This window comes from Homalodisca vitripennis, chromosome 6 (assembly GCF_021130785.1).
Source record: "Homalodisca vitripennis isolate AUS2020 chromosome 6, UT_GWSS_2.1, whole genome shotgun sequence".
In the NCBI taxonomy this organism is placed as follows: Eukaryota; Metazoa; Arthropoda; class Insecta; order Hemiptera; family Cicadellidae; genus Homalodisca; species Homalodisca vitripennis.
Genome location: NC_060212.1, coordinates 150,459,260 through 150,478,131, shown reverse-complemented (window position 1 = coordinate 150,478,131; position 18,872 = coordinate 150,459,260). Strand labels below are relative to the sequence as shown.

At 32.5% G+C, this 18,872-nt stretch overlaps 1 protein-coding gene across 1 annotated transcript in view; it reads right to left on the bottom strand.

Annotated features, from left to right (window-relative positions):
- Positions 1 to 13,647, bottom strand: part of LOC124365010 (general transcription and DNA repair factor IIH helicase subunit XPD-like) — a 30,715-nt gene extending 17,068 nt beyond the window's left edge. Inside the window, exons 1-8 of the mRNA XM_046820887.1 lie at positions 13,551 to 13,647; positions 12,789 to 13,040; positions 11,596 to 11,829; positions 8,843 to 8,966; positions 7,005 to 7,101; positions 1,003 to 1,136; positions 667 to 794; positions 329 to 558 (exon numbers count right to left, since the gene is read on the bottom strand). Of these exons, the coding sequence (XP_046676843.1) occupies positions 329 to 558; positions 667 to 794; positions 1,003 to 1,136; positions 7,005 to 7,101; positions 8,843 to 8,966; positions 11,596 to 11,829; positions 12,789 to 13,040; positions 13,551 to 13,640 (1,289 nt within the window). The 5' untranslated portion in view covers positions 13,641 to 13,647. The remainder of the gene's footprint in view (positions 1 to 328; positions 559 to 666; positions 795 to 1,002; positions 1,137 to 7,004; positions 7,102 to 8,842; positions 8,967 to 11,595; positions 11,830 to 12,788; positions 13,041 to 13,550) is intronic.
- Positions 13,648 to 18,872: the final 5,225 nt, after the last annotated feature.

The window sequence follows — 18,872 nt, the reverse complement described above, 5'->3', positions numbered from 1 at the left end:
TGTTTGAGACCTAATATTGTTATTATTTGGGGTTAAAAACTAAAAGTCGTTTCATCACTTAACAATGGTAATTTCCCTCTCTGTAATGCAATATCTACCTCATTATCATCTGTTGTGATTGTTAACAAATAATAATGATGAGCACTTTCCAATAAAGTTCATATGCAACTTAATATGTTTGACCTATGAACACAAGATAACTAAACCTAAAGTTGGCTCCTCCATCAAGCCATTTTGGAAAGGTTGAAATGGTACCAATTAAAACGATTCATTGAATTGCAATGATACCTTTATAAATTCAAAAAATTTAAAAATGAAATACCCTTACCTGAAATGGAGGATGGGATTAGATACGGTTGGAGTCTTGTCATCAAAAGGCTCCACGATGATGGTAAAGCCTCGTGTATATGTGGACACCAAGGTGGCGAGGTTGGCAACCATTGAGAGAGGAGAGAAGTCTGTCTGGTCAGCAATTTGCAGAGTACGCAGCAGTGATGAGAGCCTCTCTGCACAGAACCCTAGCGGCTTGCGTTCTATACACACTCGCATTGCCACATCCTTCACACACAAAACCAGTGTTAACGACATCACATACTTTTTAATTTAGTACGAATTATCACTTAAACCTTACATTTTAAAACATATGAATTTAACTATTTAAACTACCTTGAGAAACCCAGCAGGGGACTCTTGTACCACATGCTGCACTCGTAATCGTGTCTTGATGTACTCCACAAACCGTTTGAGGAAGCTGACGAAATGCTCAGCATTCCGGATGTTTCCTGGCACCACCTCTGTCAAACAAAATGCAGTGATAAATGTTAAATAATGCTCAGGTACTATTTTACTAAAATATCTAATATTAATGGAAAAGTTGAGAGTAACTATAAAAGTTAACATGGAAAATAGTGTTATTGAAATTTTTAAGAATGTTGCACCTAGTCTATAGATATTTGCAGATTGCAAAGTTTATAGATGTTCAGAGACTATATTATAACAAACCATGAAGTATCTGATCAGGCAGTACGGGGTTGGCCAGAACAACATCAGTTTCTCTCGCTACACTCGCATCTCTCAGCCCTTCCACAAGTCTGGTGTACTCGTCCTTGAGCTTCTGGGCATCCACTTCCTTCATCCTGTTCACACACACACTGATACTTTATCTATGTAACTAATAAGTTTTCCACTTTTTTTTTTTTTTCCTTTGGGGTATTGGGGTGGATTCACAGATCCTCACACGTCAACCTGAGCTTATTGTGTGCCCCTTTGATGTCAGAGGGGTAAGCCTATCTTCGTGCCCTTAATTAGGCTAAGAAGCTTTTCCCCGATACTAGCATCTGGTTCGTCGCCTGGTTGTTTATCACCGAAAAGAGCCCTTCTCCTTGCTCCCAGTCTCTCACAGTCCAGTATTATGTGTTTTGCAGTCTCTTCAGACTTATTGCAGAGTCTACACTCCGAGTCCTCATTTCGTAAACCAAGGTTGGCTACTGGTAGTAATTTACTAAAATAATAAACATACAAACAATAAAACTACTATTTCTGCAAATATTGAAAATAATAATAAAGCTTACCCCCATTGTCTTCTGTCAATAAGCCAATATCACAGACTTCATTTGAACCAAACAATACAGATTGAATGAAACCAGTAAATCTAAAAAATTCTTCTACTAAAACTATTGTACTTGAGAAATTAAACAAGTTGAACAACAGCAACTATCGGGACCAGCATTACTCTGATCATTCAGTCTCAGCTGATAAAGCATTTAGGGAGGGTTCCAACCTTACCACAGATGTTTTTCTTATTTCAGCTCTTTCCTCTACTTAATTTTGAAGATTTTGGACTCATAAATCAATTACTAAGATATATATGTTTGTAACTATTCAAAAATTATAATTATTTTTAAATTTTTTGAATCAGATTTTAATTTGTGTTAAATGATGGTATTAACTTTTCAGTTTTAAAAGGTAACATGATTGTTTCTACAACTAATAAGTTGAGATAAGTATCACATAATTTTACATGTGATGAATTCACATTTTATATAAAAACATTGTACCATAGTTCTAATTCTTTATGCTGAATCGCGGTAGGAAGTAGGCTCCTGTTAACTAGACGCGGTGCGTGGACATTGTTTGTTTAGTTGGACCGGTAATCAGCTGATCGGTCTACGTTCCGACCCGGCAAGCCTGGAGAGGGAGTGAAGTAGTGAGTCGAGTCTTGAAGCCACGACGAGAAGGTGTACCGGTCGAAGCTGAAGTTTTCTTCCTCTAACCCTATAGTTGGGATTTAGAGTAATTATTTATCGCGTGTAAATTCAAGTTCAAGTATTTAAATTTTTAGTGCGTTTAATTTTCTGATCTGCCTCCGTAATCTTCAAAGTAGTAAGTCCCGTACCAGCGTATAGTTAATATCTTTTATTTTATAATACTGTAATTAAAATTTCTAAAGTTTCCCATCTTTCAGAGTCTGAAAATTTAATTCAATTTTTGAAGTATTGTGAATTAAATTTTGGTCATAAAGTAAATATCAAGTTTTGTGTTATATTAATTTTGAGTATTTTTGAGAAGAGAACTTTTTATTTTGTTTTGTTAATTTAAACCATTTTGGGAGAAGTATACATTTTTAGTTTAATTTTAATTTTAATATCTTTTAATCAGACTCTTAATTAGATTTGTTCGATTGAGTGACATTTGAAGAAAATTGAATCAAAAGTTTGTAAACTTTGTAAACTTTTGGGTGAACTTAAATTTTGGAATAAAGCAAGTATTTCCGAAAAGTTGTTTAATTTATAAAGTATTTGCTCCATATAAATTTAAAATATATGTGCTATAAAAACGGTACATAATTTGCGCCAATCTGCTATTTCTTTTTGAGCATAAACTTGTACAACAGGTTATTTACAGGAAAGAACTTGTAAACTGGTATAAACTTGTATAATTCATGAAAGTGTGTGTAGCTTGTGTAAGACTTGCATAAACTTGAAAAGTGTGTATAAACCTGCATAATTTTGTGTAGTGAGTAAGACTTAGGACTTAGAATAATATTGTGAGTTTGGAATATTTGATTTATTTTAAGAAAATTATTTTAAAATAAAAATGGAGCTAGCGCATGTGGATCTGTTGCTCAAAAAGGAATTATATTTGAAATAAAATTTTATGGGCGGAAATGCTTCTGAAAGCGACACCGTTAGAATTTTAGAAAAATGTCGAGGTCCCTTCGGAAGTTAAATATAAGGGCCAGTGCTAGTAACCGGAAAGGGGTTATAAAATAATTATGGTTATGAAAGGTTCAAGAACAATGAGGGCAGGAGATAGGAATATTGTTGAGAGCGTCCTGTGTAAATTGTAAAAAGGTCCGGATGTAATCAAGCTGGAATAACTCGGCCCCTTGTAAAAGTATTTGTTCAGAAGAGTCCGTATCGTAAAGTTTAATTACAAGTGAACCCGATAAGTGAAAGCGAAGTGACTCTGATAAGTGAAAACTAAGTGGGCCCGATAAGTGAAAGAGTTTATGACACGGCAGTAAAGATAGGACTGGGCAATATGATTGAATATTTTCATGTGAAATGCTTATCGGAAATAACAAGGAAATATTGATCCTGGTAAAATGTGTTTTTGTTTTAAAATAAAGATAGCTTGTTTTCTTTTTTTTTTTTAAGGTGCATAAAGTATTAACAAATAATAAGGTACAATTTCTAAATTTAAAGTTAAAGTACTAAAAGTGAAAGTTGAGAACTCAATAAACATTAGCCCGGGGCAAAGGTCAGTATGTTTTATTTTCAGGACAATTATATTGTTGAAAAGGAATTGAAGATGGGTCTAAAAACAATAAAATGACAATATAATTTATTTCTAAATTAACTTCAAGAATTGATTATATACTTATGTATTAATTTGGCCCAAAACACAAAACAAGTTAAGTATGAGAGTCCAGTAGTTTATTATTATAATACAAATAAATATTGGAATATGAAAGGGTGATGTGACGACGTTTTTATTTCAGCAATTGTATGGCTAAGATGAGAAGTCATAATATAAAATGCCAGTGTAAGTGTGTGATAGGAGTGTTGTTGTAAACCATGTAATTTTCAGGGACAATGAATGGCATTAATGGTGTATGAAATTAATACACAGAGGTATTGTGATATATCATGAGATATATTTCTTCCCTGTTCCTTCAAATGTAGAAGGACAGGGTAATTTTGGTAATGTTGTGGTGTTGTTGTCCCCTGTTCCTTCCAATAGAGAAGGACAGGGTAATATTTTTTGGTGTACAATGAGTTGTATTGATAGTGATATTTCTTCCCTGTTCCTTCAAATGTAGAAGGACAGGGTAATATTGTTTTTTTATCACTATATGAGGTTTATTGTGTGTAAAAAATTGATTATTGTGCCATTGTAATCCCTGTAAATTGATTGTATTGTAATTAACAACATCTGGTAATGGTTTACATTCGTGACACTGGCGCAGGCGTACAATAAGAACACCGTGAAAGACTGACAGCCATACAATTATACGGAGGGAATATTTTGTAAAAAGGAATGTCCTCCAAGAGCTCAATGTCTCGCTGGCTGAAATTGTTATTAGATTGGAGGAGCAGGTAGCAGTGCTATTAGCGAACCAGAGCCAGCCAACCACGAGATCAACGAGGCCGCCGCACTGCACCGACCGCACAATCATTGGAGAAGCTACCTGCCTCGACTCCTCACCTACCACATCCCTCTGCGATGGCTACCTGGGGAGCCACACTGGACGTCGGACACTCCTACCACATCACCCCTCGGACTACACATCACAGCCTCCACGTAGTGATAAGTACAAAAGAATTGTTATTTAAAAGTGTGCATGTGGAGGGATATTATTGTACTTAGTCCGGGATGAGTGTTTAAAGGTTTAGGTTCCTACCGTGATTGCAGCTTCGGGCTAGGGAAAATATGTACCATAGTTCTAATTCTTTATGCTGAATCGCGGTAGGAAGTAGGCTCCTGTTAACTAGACGCGGTGCGTGGACATTGTTTGTTTAGTTGGACCGGTAATCAGCTGATCGGTCTACGTTCCGACCCGGCAAGCCTGGAGAGGGAGTGAAGTAGTGAGTCGAGTCTTGAAGCCACGACGAGAAGGTGTACCGGTCGAAGCTGAAGTTTTCTTCCTCTAACCCTATAGTTGGGATTTAGAGTAATTATTTATCGCGTGTAAATTCAAGTTCAAGTATTTAAATTTTTAGTGCGTTTAATTTTCTGATCTGCCTCCGTAATCTTCAAAGTAGTAAGTCCCGTACCAGCGTATAGTTAATATCTTTTATTTTATAATATTGTAATTAAAATTTCTAAAGTTTCCCATCTTTCAGAGTCTGAAAATTTAATTCAATTTTTGAAGTATTGTGAATTAAATTTTGGTCATAAAGTAAATATCAAGTTTTGTGTTATATTAATTTTGAGTATTTTGAGAAGAGAACTTTTTATTTTGTTTTGTTAATTTAAACCATTTTGGGAGAAGTATACATTTTTAGTTTAATTTTAATATCTTTTAATCAGACTCTTAATTAGATTTGTTCGATTGAGTGACATTTGAAGAAAATTGAATCAAAAGTTTGTAAACTTTGTAAACTTTTGGGTGAACTTAAATTTCGGAATAAAGCAAGTATTTCCGAAAAGTTGTTTAATTTATAAAGTATTTGCTCCATATAAATTTAAAATATATGTGCTATAAAAACGGTACAACATCTTGATCTATATTTTCTTTACCATCTTTACATACTTATGACATTCGTTAATATAATGTCCAGCCCTACTACATGAATTCACACTATATTTTCTTTTAGATAATTTTTGCAACATAACAATTATATTAACAGAATTTATTTAGAAAAGTAAAATTTTAGTTCCAATTATATAAAAAATGAATATATATATTGATAAAAACTTACCCATCATGACTGGGCTTGTAAGTTACATTAAGTTTTTACCAACATTTCATTCACAAGGTGTGATAAAAAAATACAGTGATTAATTTTTTAACTACTAAACTTACGTTGAATTCAATTTAATCTCCTTCAAAGCAGGGTTTAAGATATGCCTGTGAACCGAGCAGAGAAAATGTGAGATTGTTGATACAAGCTCTCACAAAATTGCGAGAAAGAACAACTATCCGTGAAAAAGTATATCGCATTTTGAAAATAAGTTGACAGCGTTAAAAATATTTTCTTTCGTTGATACTAGAAGATCACATATTTTGTCATTACATTTAATATTATGTACATCAAATATTAGACACCTATACCAGATTCACGTTGCATGTCTACCTTCACAAATTAAAATTAAACAATAAAAACAATCACATCTTCAGTTTATAACAATATTTTTACTTAGCTCTTTTTAAAACTCATTTTAACACATTAACAGGCAAAAACCACACAGCACTGAACATGACAAAGAATACTTTGAACGTGTCATGTCATTGGCTGATATTGCTAGTGCTTTCTAGTTTCTCCACTAGGTTTCAGCACTTATGAAGAAAGTTTGAAATATATCACTTTTCTTCATGAATCAAACTGCATGTTTGTGCAAAGGGTAGCAATTCTGACCATTTGAAAATTAAATAACAAACAGACATACAACAATAGCTGTTTGTCAGTTATCCCATCACCAGCTGGATGAGAGTTACCTGAGCCTAAAAACAAATTGTGATTTTAAATAAATTTATTATGAATGTTTTTTTTTTGTAAAACATTACAGAAAAGTACTTTTTCTACACTCAACTAAACAGAAGTTACTAGACCAAAAATACTTATCTAAACCTATTATGAAAACATATTGATAAAATAAAATAAATATTAATTGCTAAATAATAATTACTGATCGATCATTAACGTATGTACTGCAAACATACTCTGAGTTTATTGAACAACATTTAATGAAGGTCCATTAGAGTGTACTATCCGAAATAGGATATATTGTATTTTATATATTTCAATACTTAGTTACAAATTCTAATTTGTACTCACTCATTAACTGTTTTCTCCAAGACCTGGATGTTAGCTGCGGCTTTATCCATAATTCGCCGGTTGATTTTAACACTCATTGAATCGATGCACACGTTATCTGTTGAGTAGATTAGAACAATCAATTTAGATCAGCTTTTTTAGAGGTTTTCAACCCTTTGGACCCCAGTTAACAAGGTATAGGTTATATTCCTTTGGGTGTAGGGATTATTACCAAAACAATCGCTGCGAAAACTACCAGAGCCCAGTATATTACTGCTAAGATATCATTATTCTTGTTTTATAGATTACTTGTATATTGATGATACAAGTATTTCTTTAAAATAGGTGTTGTTGATATTTCATGTTCAACCACAATAGTTTCCTACATGTTTATATAAATCAACCAAATTAAACCTTTTATTAAAAAATTCTTAAAGCTGATATTTTTTACTTATTTGTAACAGAATTTATATATAGAATAATTACAAATTTGTATTTATTAATGAATATAATTTTTGCATACAGAAAAATACAAGATTAATATAAAATGTATTCAACTATCAAATTCTAACATGTCATTACACGACCTCTTTTGTAGACGAGTACACGCCCTCTGTGGTTTTGCTCACATTTTTACGAATGCCTTTAAAGTAATGTAAGTTAGGTAAATTTTCCATAAGGAAAGTAAATATTTGTATTAGTTTATATATTCTATGTATTAGTTACGGATTTTAAAACCTTTTGAGTCCTATGGGCGCTGGCATTTCGTCTGTATTAACTTACTAACATCTCGTTAGCCTACCAAAGTGTCCTGACCTAAGCGTTCGGTAAAATCGTCAAAGTTTTGATACAAAATTTGGACAACGTGGGGGACTTTGTATTTGCTACACAAATTAAACCTGGGGTCTGAAGGGTTTGTAAAATGTTTAATGATGAGTACTTATAGATTATATTTATTTTTCTACAAAGCAATCCAGATCAAATTTAAACTGTGACATTTTTCTAGACAATGACAGACTTAAACAAGTAGACCACACAAAGTTTTTAGGACTTATAACAGATACAAATTAAGCTTGGGTTAAACATGTAGATCATGTTACTAATAAGATGTCTACTGGTCTATATGCATTGTGATAAATGGCAAAAATTAGTAATTTACATACACTGAAATTAATATATTTCTCATTGATCAACACACATTTAGCTTACGGAATAAGCATTTATGGAGCAACAACAATAAGCAATTTATATAGGCTATTGGTCATACAAAAAAATCTTTGAGAATCATGACAAATTTAAGATAGACAGATTCTGTTAAACATATTTTTTTCTGAACTTGGAATTCTGACAGTATATGGTTTACACATATTTGAATCAATAATTTATGTAAAACAATTTTTTGATCCGATACTAAAAACCAATAAACATACATATAATACTAGTTTTAATAGACATATCAATCAACACAATCTCAAATTTTACAAAAAGAAAAACATATTACAGAGGTGTTAGATATTTACATAATTTACCAACAAAATTTACAATAGAAACAGATCTGTTAAAATTTAAAAAAGAAGTAAAGGATTATTTAAGTAATTTGTCTCTATATTCTTTTGAGGAATATTTCAATACAAAAACCGATTAATTCATTTAAAGAAGAATTGTTAAGATGTTAAGATTTTTTTTGTTTACTTATATTTCAAAATTAATATTAGTATTTAGTTTTATTGTAGTGACGCTATTATTTGTACCTTGTACATATTGCAGAATAAAGTAGTTTGACTATGACTATGACTATATAATTTGACTAATATAAAATGTGTATAAACCTGAAATATATAGTATGTAAGAATATATACCTATATTGTGAGCTTCATCAAACACAACCACTGCAGACTTGGACAGTTCTTTTGAAACAACATCAGCAATCTTCGGGTCAAGTAAATAGTGGTAACTATACACCACTATGTTAGCGGTCATTATCTGTAAAATATACAATAATTACAGCACAACTTAAAAGATAAGAAACATTTTATATTAGTTAAAAATTTCTTTTTAATGAAATCAAATATAATAAAAGGTAAAGAATGTCTTATTTTGCCAGGCAAAATTAGGGCTAAGAACTCCTCTCTAACACTTAACCTGGGGACCAACGGCTTAAAGGTGACTTCCGAACCAAAGTCCAAGTTCGGCCAAGTAGGCGAACTGCTTGCAAGGTCAGGATCACTCAGTGGTTACCTATCCATTTATACTTATTCTTTAAAAAGTTATTTATTTATCTATGGAAAATGGTAACCTATCACTCATGATTACTGAATGATTTAAAACACCAATCAGAACACTGTACTTCTGATTAGTAGGGGATGATTTAATCCAGAGATGATTGGATCTTACGTCCACATGAAGTAAGGACTATGCATAAAAGAAATTAAAATTGGCTTACAATATAACAAAGTAGGAATATGCCACAACCATGTGTTGCGTAACATGCTTCGCTCAGGTTGCATGCAAAATTTGAAATCTATAGTTAGTTCATATCATTCTCAATTCGTCCTGTGAATAGATAGACAATAGACAGACAATCATATAGGAAATAAATTTTTACATCCCCCTGGTAGACAAAAGATACTTGAGAAATTGTGTCAGCTTACTGAGTGATAGGCTTCAATGATGATCAACCAAATGCCATGGTTGGACATACACCATTATTAGAACTAATTTGATTGTTGAAACAAAGTTTCATGTGAAATTTAAAATCTACAAATTAAATTTTTCTCCTAATATCCTGCCATGTGACACCCAGTCTCTGTCTCAAAAACAAATCAACCCAAGATTTGGAAATCAATTCTTTCATAGAATTGAATGCCTGCATTCAGTATTTTGCTGAAATAAACCTGAAAACAAATCAGTCAAAAACAAATGTCATACATTTTAGCCTTCGACAAAATGATCACACAGCGCGCCCTGCTGTGTTTGTGGATGATGTTCGTTTAGAGGAAACTGATTCCACAAAGTTTTTGGGAATGTTCCTAGATAGAGGACTGACCTGGGCTGATCATGTGGACAATGTATGTGCTAGAGTAGCCTCAGGCATATATGCCTTGCGGCATTTAGCAAAGTTTTGTTCCCTCAGAGTTTTAAAAATGGCCTATTTCGGCTTAATCCACCCACACTTTGCGTATGGAGTGAGACTCTGGGGAGGTTGTGCCAGAAACAAAATGGAAAGAGTTTTCAAGCTCCAAAAAAAAGCAATCAGAATAATTGCAAAGCTGAATTATAGAGAGTTGTGTAGGGAATCTTTCAGGGAGCTGGGGTTGCTGACTTTGCCCTGCCTCTACATTCTTGAGGTGATCACGTACTGCAAATCAAAGTGTGATTTGGTTCGTGGCGGTGACGTTCACCAATATGGGACAAGAGGCAGGGACAATTTTCGAACTAGCCAATACAGATTGACGTTATCACAACACCTCCCGCAACAAGTTGGTGTCAGACTCATCAACAAGCTCCCTGAGAGTATAAAAAATTCCATCAATCAAAATCAATTAAAAACTCGTCTCAAATGCCTTTTGGTGTCAAAAGCGTTTTATTCTGTCGATGAATTCATGATGTGCCGCTGGGAGGTCTAAATTTGCACAGTATTTAATTAATCAGTTTGTATGTGTTTGCTCTGGATCTGGAGTCGGTATGTATATGTTTGCTTTGGATCTGGAGTCAGTTTGAATGTGTCTGAGTGAATGTATGAATTGTAAGTGTGAATGTGTATGAAGGTATAGTTGGGACTATTTATTTTTGTTTATGACGATTGCGATACAATGTTAAATTGTTTAAAAAATGCAATAAAGAGATTATTATTATTACCCACATGTTTGTTCATTAAGTTAGGTTTGTATATCCGTGTTCAAATAATAAAAGATCTGGTGAGCAAAAGTGCACTGGAATCAAATCTTTGATATTGGCTTTCCACTCTACTACTTTTCTTTCTTCTCTATGAATAAAAATGTCACACATTAAAATCTCATGATTGCACTCAGTTTGTTTACAAATTTATTTATTCTACTATTTTCTTGTTGCCATTATGGTTATCTGTAAGAGCAACACAAAAATAATTGCTAACGTTCAGCCAAATCCTATGAAGTGACATGCATCATCATCAAACTCAGTGTTGCCTATACAGAAATGAGGTTTCATGCACAATTTAAAGTCAATAATAGCTCAATTTGTTTTAGAGATATTGTGCAGACAGATAGAAAGTTAGAGAGGAAGACAGGAATTAAATTTTTCAGCCCCACGGTTTTCAGCCTAGGCTTTGCTGACGCTCAGCCAATTATTGAATTCTTAAAATAGATCTATGCTCAAGGGTACATAGAAGTAACATCCTTAAACACTCTGGAATCTGTGGTTCTGGTATTTAGAGAGGAAGAGATACAGAATCCAGAATTTTTCAAGATGTTCAAAATTTAATTTAAGCAAAAATTATTCTACCTCTATATTTAATTATTAGTTAATGTAATTTCTAATTTGACTTAACACTGTGCATTTTTTTAATTAATGTGAAATTTCAAAATGATAAATAAATATTTTTTTATTATTATTAAAATTTCATCCTACTTACAGCAGACCTGGTGAGGAAGTAGGGGCAGAACTTCATATCACGACCGTACTCCTTGAGGTCATCTAAACTGTAGACTCCTGGAGCAAGCGGCACCTCTCTTCCGATTCGGTCAAACCCCTCGTAGTACTGACATACTGGCACACTACTATCAGTCTCATGCTGCTGTCTGATGTATGAGGCTGTCAGCCCATGGCACCGTCCATCCACAATCTTCCCATCTCGCTCCTTACTCACCTACAGTGGACGAAATTAGAAAATACAAAACAACATTTTTATGTACCTGAAGTTAAACTGTTTGGAAAATGTGTAACAACAAAGTTTAACCATGATATGTTTACATAGACTGATTAATACAATAAAACTAAAACAGTTCACAGACAGTGGAAAGTCAACGGTGATTCTAAATAATTTGAAGCAAAATTGTCTGTATTGTGCAATAAAATAAGAAAAATAAAAAAATATATAATGGTTATTATACTTGCCAACATTGATGACATAAAACACAAGGGAATCTCTTAAATGATGGGTAGATGAATATAAAAATATTTAGAAAAAAAAAATCACTGATTGGACAAATGTATCAAATGTAATGGAAAGTATTTTGGATAAGGGTTTGTAAAGAAAATGAAATGCATACAATACTAACATATTATATTAAAATATAGTACATACAAACTAGAGTAAAATACATATCGTAATACAAGGACTATGATAAAGGTGTTAAAAGGATTTGCACCAAAGAAACAAAAAAGCTCATGAAAAAACACAATTTTAACTATTTGGGAATGAATCTCTTAAAATTAAAAGATTTAAAATTCCACATTATTTCTGTCAAAATGGACACGGTGTGGTAACTGCTAGAATTATAGATAGGCTAAATAGAAAGTTTTATTTAAATGACATCATCAATGATATTTGTGAGTTTTGAGAAATTTGTTGAGATAATCAAGTAAACCTTAGACTGTACAAACCCTTCAGAAAAATTTAATAGCTTCCAGATCATCTTTACTAGTAAGAGAGTTTCATTACAAAATTAAAACATTCTCTTCAAGTTCAAGTAGATTATGCTAAAAAATTCAATATGGAAATCAAGTCACTAACCAGATTCCTTTCATCAAGAAGTTAATTTATTGTTAACATAAAATGTCTAAATGCTATCTTAATGTATGAGATACCTTTAGCAAACAACATACCTGTGGATGAATGCACATATTTTTTCTCGAACTGAGAACTAACCCAACCATGTTTAGCTTGTCATCGTTCTTCTCGTAATATGTGAATAGCTTTCTCAGCTCCTCTACTACTTTTTCTATTTCAGGCACTGTTCGGGAGCAGTAGATCAGTTTTGAGACATCATAAGGGTTGGCAACCATGTACGCAACAATCAACGACAGCAATGAAATAGTCTTACCAGTACCTGATGGCATTTCCAAGAGGCAATGTCCCTGTAAAATGTTTATCATGAAAGTATTTTTTATATGGATGGAATTGTAATTTATTTATTGCTATACATAACAACTACTAACATAAAAACTTGAGATGATTCTGATAGGAACTGAAGAATAATTTCCTAAAAGGGTTCACTTCTGACTGGTTTATAATGAGTCACGTGCCTGTGGGCAATCTAATGGATATCATAAGCATTACACTTCTAACCGGATGAACAGTCTACTGAACATACACATTGGTTTGACTCTTGAGTATATAAATGTTAAAATTGTATATAGTTAGAGAGATATTGATATCGTACACCAAAAATCTATTTCTTTGGCTATAGAGATACTAACATAGAACTTTCTTATGTTCAATGCCAATTTCACTCAATAGTGTCGACTGATAAGAAAAATTTTATTTTGGATGAAAAAGAGTTGGATCAAAAATGTATCAACTCATCACAATCAACCTAAATTGCCTAATTATTAGGTAAATGGTGAAGTTAAATTTATGTTACTTACTTTGGCATCCAAGGCTTTTTTGAGCTCCTGCATGTAAGCATACTGCTCGGGATATATATAATCATAAGGAAAATAGACGAGCAAAACCATCCACACTAAGCCTGTAAATAAATGGATTATTATTTTCCTATCAATCTAAATCACATAAATTTAAAAACGTACATTACTATATCAACGACTATTCTCTTTGCACTCCAATATGTTACAAAGTAAGATAGTAAAAAGAGAAAAACACATAAAGTAAATGTCATAAATACAAAAATTGCATGTTCTCTTGATTACATTATTAAATTTCAATGAGTAAGTTATGTTATTAATGACATTTCCAAAATGTTGGATTTCTTAAGTAGTGAATCCAATCCAGTTAATTATGGTTAGGTGAGTTTTACAATACAATACAACATTCTTTATTCATGGACATAGAGTACAGAATAGGCGTCACAGTATGCTAAGCTATGCAATAATAATAACAATACAGAGATAGAAAAAGAAAAATGATTTTTTAGTTGTTCCAGGTCATAAATTCGTCAATTGAGTAAAATGTCTGTTTGATGAGCCATGTTTTCAGTTGAGATTTGAAGTTCTTCACTTTACTGCTTTTCTTTAGATGGTCAGGTAGGAGGTTGAAGAGTTTTCGTCCCATGTAGCTTGGCTGCCTCTCGTACTTTGTAAGGTGATGGTTGGGCAAGGTGAAGTCGTTTGCATTTCTGGTGTTATAGTTGTGTGTCTCTCCCAGTCTTGTAAGATTTTGCGAGACAGCATAGCAGATTACTTCCAAAATGAACAAGGACACAACTGTCAGTATGTTTAGATCTTTGAAAGCTGATCGACAGGAGTCCAAAGCATTTAGGTCTGCTAATGTTTCTCACTGCTTTTTTCTGTACAACTAATACTCTTTGCCGATTTGTTATTGAGGAGTTGCCCCACACTGTCACACCATATCGTAAATGTGACTCGAACAGCGAGAAGTATGCAGTTTTGGCTGTGTCCAGGTTGCAAGTAGTTTTTAGCCTTTTTATAACATATAAACTGCTGTTAAGTCTTTTACATAGTTGATTTATGTGTGAGGTCCAGGTTAGTTTACTGTCAATAATAATCCCAAGGTATTTTGCTTCAGTTGTAAGTTCCACTTCTGGAAGACTGGAGGTTTTTATAGTTTTCAGCCCAAAATTTATTTGCTGTGTTTTACTTGAGTTTAGCACAAGCTCATTCTGATGGCAGTATTGTTTTGCCATACTCAGGGCAATAAAAGATGACACCTCAAGCTCCGAAGGTTGTTTGTCGGCTACAATTAGAGCAGTATCGTTTAATATAGTTGTATTTAATATTACATAATAATAATTAATGACTCTCAGACATTTGAGATTAAACCCCTAAACATTTAAATTTATTACTAATAGGTGCAATCATGGAGTGTTTTTTCCACAACCTACATGGTTGGCCAGAGACGTTAGTGTAAGCCTTTTTTAAAGCATTTTATATTATTTATAGGGCTTTATGCATTTTGCTTATGTTGATTTTCTAGACTTATAAACTTTTTAGTATTTTCCGTTTGAAAAATCAACAAATAATACAATATGAAGGGAAAATATGACCATACAGTAGAACCCCTCATATCCGGCCACCACGGGACCGAGCCCCTGGCCGGATAACGATTCGGCCGGATAAACCAACCTACAGTACACAGCACTTGACGAAACAAAACAATTGTACTGTACTGTACTAACCGGACTGGAAATAATCAACGAACTGTTTACAGGTTAAACCTATTAGCTCAACTGAGGACAACACAGGAAAATGTAAACAAATAGATACACCAAAATAACGCAAGAGTCATGGGAGACTAGTGCGTGCAACTGCGCGTCTGCAAGCCGTGGTAAATAAATTTCGATATTGGCTTCCGGGAAGTGGCCGGATAAACCGAGGTGCGGTAAAACCGAGGCCGGATATGAGGGGTTCTACTGTACTTGTAATTTTCATTTCCAACATTTGATTTCTTTGTGTTTTTCACTATCAACCTCACTTAGCAACATACTGGAGTACAGATAAACTGATGTTGATACAGTAGTTGTGAAGATTTACTCTAGGTTTCTTTATTAATGTGGCATTTTACTCATTCAGTAAATAATGTTGAAACAAAACATATATTTTTTTTAACCTTAAGAGAGGCATTATAAATGTATTATCTGTAATAGCATGGTACATTGGGCCAATCATTCCTATTTTATAGTATTTATTTTATTATTATCATTATGTTGATATTCCTCTAAATATGAGTTTAATGAACAAAGAATGATTAGCAGGGCCGCTGAGAGGGATTAAGGGCCTGGGGCACAAATCTGTCTGAGGGCTCCAATACGAAATGTTTATTAATCATATTAAAATTAAAACAATTGTTAAAATTAGTGCTCAGACACAATTTTTGTAATTTACATAAATTAATATTATGAATTATCACTGATAATTATTACACATTTTCCAATATCTATTGTATTTCTGCGAGGCCTTTCAGAATCAAAGATTCTATCATCAGGCAACTTCACAAATGAATAAATATTTACATTTTCTAAACAATCAATATTAAAATAACATATGGTAACGAATTTTAAAATATGGTTAGCCAGAATCAAATATTTAAACAGAATTACATTTAAATTTTCTTATAAATTGTGATGAGAGTAGAATTTAATTTTGAAGGTATTTCAAATAACAGTATATTTTAGCTGTTTTAAAATCTATGTCCTCCTCCGTAGACTTAATGGATATAGTCTCGGCTCTCTAACTGACAGATCACGGGTTCATATCCCGGGGAAGTCCAATCAGGCATAGACACGATTGATAGAGTACTTTGCAAATAAATACCAGTGTAATAAAATAAATATCAGTGTACATCAAAGCCAGCATAGCTTAAAAGCTGAGGCATAAAAAAGAAGAAAAAAAATCTAAAACAGTAATAATTTAATGATAAATAAAATCTACCTAGGTTATGTGTATTTATAAAATGTAACAAACAAAACACTACTGTTTACTTTTTACTATTTTTAAGAATAAATGTGTCTGACAGCTTGCGACACAAATAACAAATGAAACCTACATCGCCATTGTACTTGCGACCATTACTTAAATAGCCTACCATACAAATTATTTTATTTTGTTTTAATTAATTTGGAGCAATATAGTTGGGTAGGGTACGATAAGCGGACCCAGTTTTTTATATCGAAATTTGGCAAACGATATTACTTAATCATAACCATCGATATAATCAATCGATACTGATTAATTATTTTAAACAATTTACTTAAATAATCTATATCAACAGCTGTAAACACTTTTAAAATAATACACGTAGGATAATATTTCAATTTTACATAAGTAACATTTGATTATTAAAAAAGCCAGTCAATTTTAGAAAACTACACGACATTGCTTTTAAAGTTGATAAGACATATTTTTCGTGGCTTCAGCATGTTGGAATCATACCGAAAAACCATAACGAAAGAAACAGCTGTAACTGTGAGAGGAGCAAATATGGTCGTCTTCAGTTTTCCTAATTTTGGTTATAATAATTTGTTTGATCACTGTAAATATTAAATTCATATTTTAATTTAAAACATATGATTATTATTGAGGACTATAGATACTTTTAAATCGATTGATAGTCTAGGATTTGAGATGTGAATATTAGGTATCGATGATTACATTCTTCGAAATAAAAAAACCGGGTCCGCTTATCGTACCCTACCCATATTGTTATTCAATACATTAAAAAGAGATGGTAATAATTAATTATAAATAACAATAATTAGCATGGTTTGGTATTCGATAGTGTAGGTATTTTTAATCGATAATATGATATCGTAATCCGATTGTGGTGGTAACTGCTTACTACAATGCAGCCTGAACAGTTTTAATCAGAACCAAATGATGTTTGTATATCCCTTGCGCAGTAAATAAGTTTTAAAAATCCTGAAATTAGCATGTAATATTTATTTATTTAAATATTTTCATTCACTTCATAGTATAATTGCAAATTATTTTGATTTCAGATAATTGAAAAACTATTTTTATTGTACTGTAAAATAGTTTGTTGGAGTGAAACAATACTTTATTTCACTAAGACCAAAAAACCTAAGTTTGCATCAAAACTTAAACACGTTTTGCAGTATAGTGCAACCTGCAAAGTCACAGTAAACCTTGTATAAATGCAATTTTTGCACTTTTGGCTAGTTAAATCAAGGTAAATCAATAAATATGTCTACTTACCGCATTGTTTATATATTTCACAATTCTCACCACATAGACTGCTGTTGGGTTGAAGGTGCAAAGGGTAATCTAAATTACAAATAAACCTAATTGTTATTAGCTATTATATGAAATATATAAAAGTATTATATTCTGAAAAATACACTGAAAATAATACACAATAGCAATTTATTATCAACGATTTCGTTGAATTAAAAACAAAACATAACCTCTCCTAAGTCAATATCAACATACAACTCTCATGTGTAGACTACTCGGTACTGCTCGTTTTGTTTGTTTTCGTTTTGTACTTTAATACGAACAAACAGGCTTTGAGGTAACCCATAGAATCTCAAAATCGTATATGTGTATATATATATAATCCTATAAAGTGTTATATATATGATCCTATATGTAACACTGATTGCCCAGTAAGTTACATTAAAGATAAAAATAAATAAAATATTGAATAGAATTGGTAAAATTTATAAGTGAGTATTACAAATAGCTACAAAATCTTGAGATGATCTGTTGTTATCGTTATTTACTTGAAAGTTGGGAATTCCAGAATATAAGTTAATATGTGAAAAGGATGCTGGTAAAGATTAGGATTGCTTCTCGCCAGGGATCCATTAAGTCTTAGTATTCCTATACAGAAATGAGGGTCACGGTTCTAGATACATATATGTAACATGCCTGCTGGTGGAATAAATGTTTTCTGTTACATAAACTAGAAGCTATTGATTTTTTTTGTAAATTTCTAAATCATGAATTTTAACATTTCACGTAATTTCTGAGGGTTAATTCCTTACGTTTTCTTAATTAGCTTAAATATTTTGTTTTTGTCGTAATCATACAGGAGATGTAAAAATGTTAACATCTCGAGATGACCATGGGATATGTATGTCTTGATGCGTGTACATTTTACACGCATTAGTGTAAAATATTGACCGACGGTATAAAGTTTGCCATTAATGTTTCATGTCCAAATCATATCCAGAGCATGTTAATTATATCCCGTATTTTAAATTTAACATTAATTTATGAACCACGTATACTTTGAAACTGAGCCTACTATTT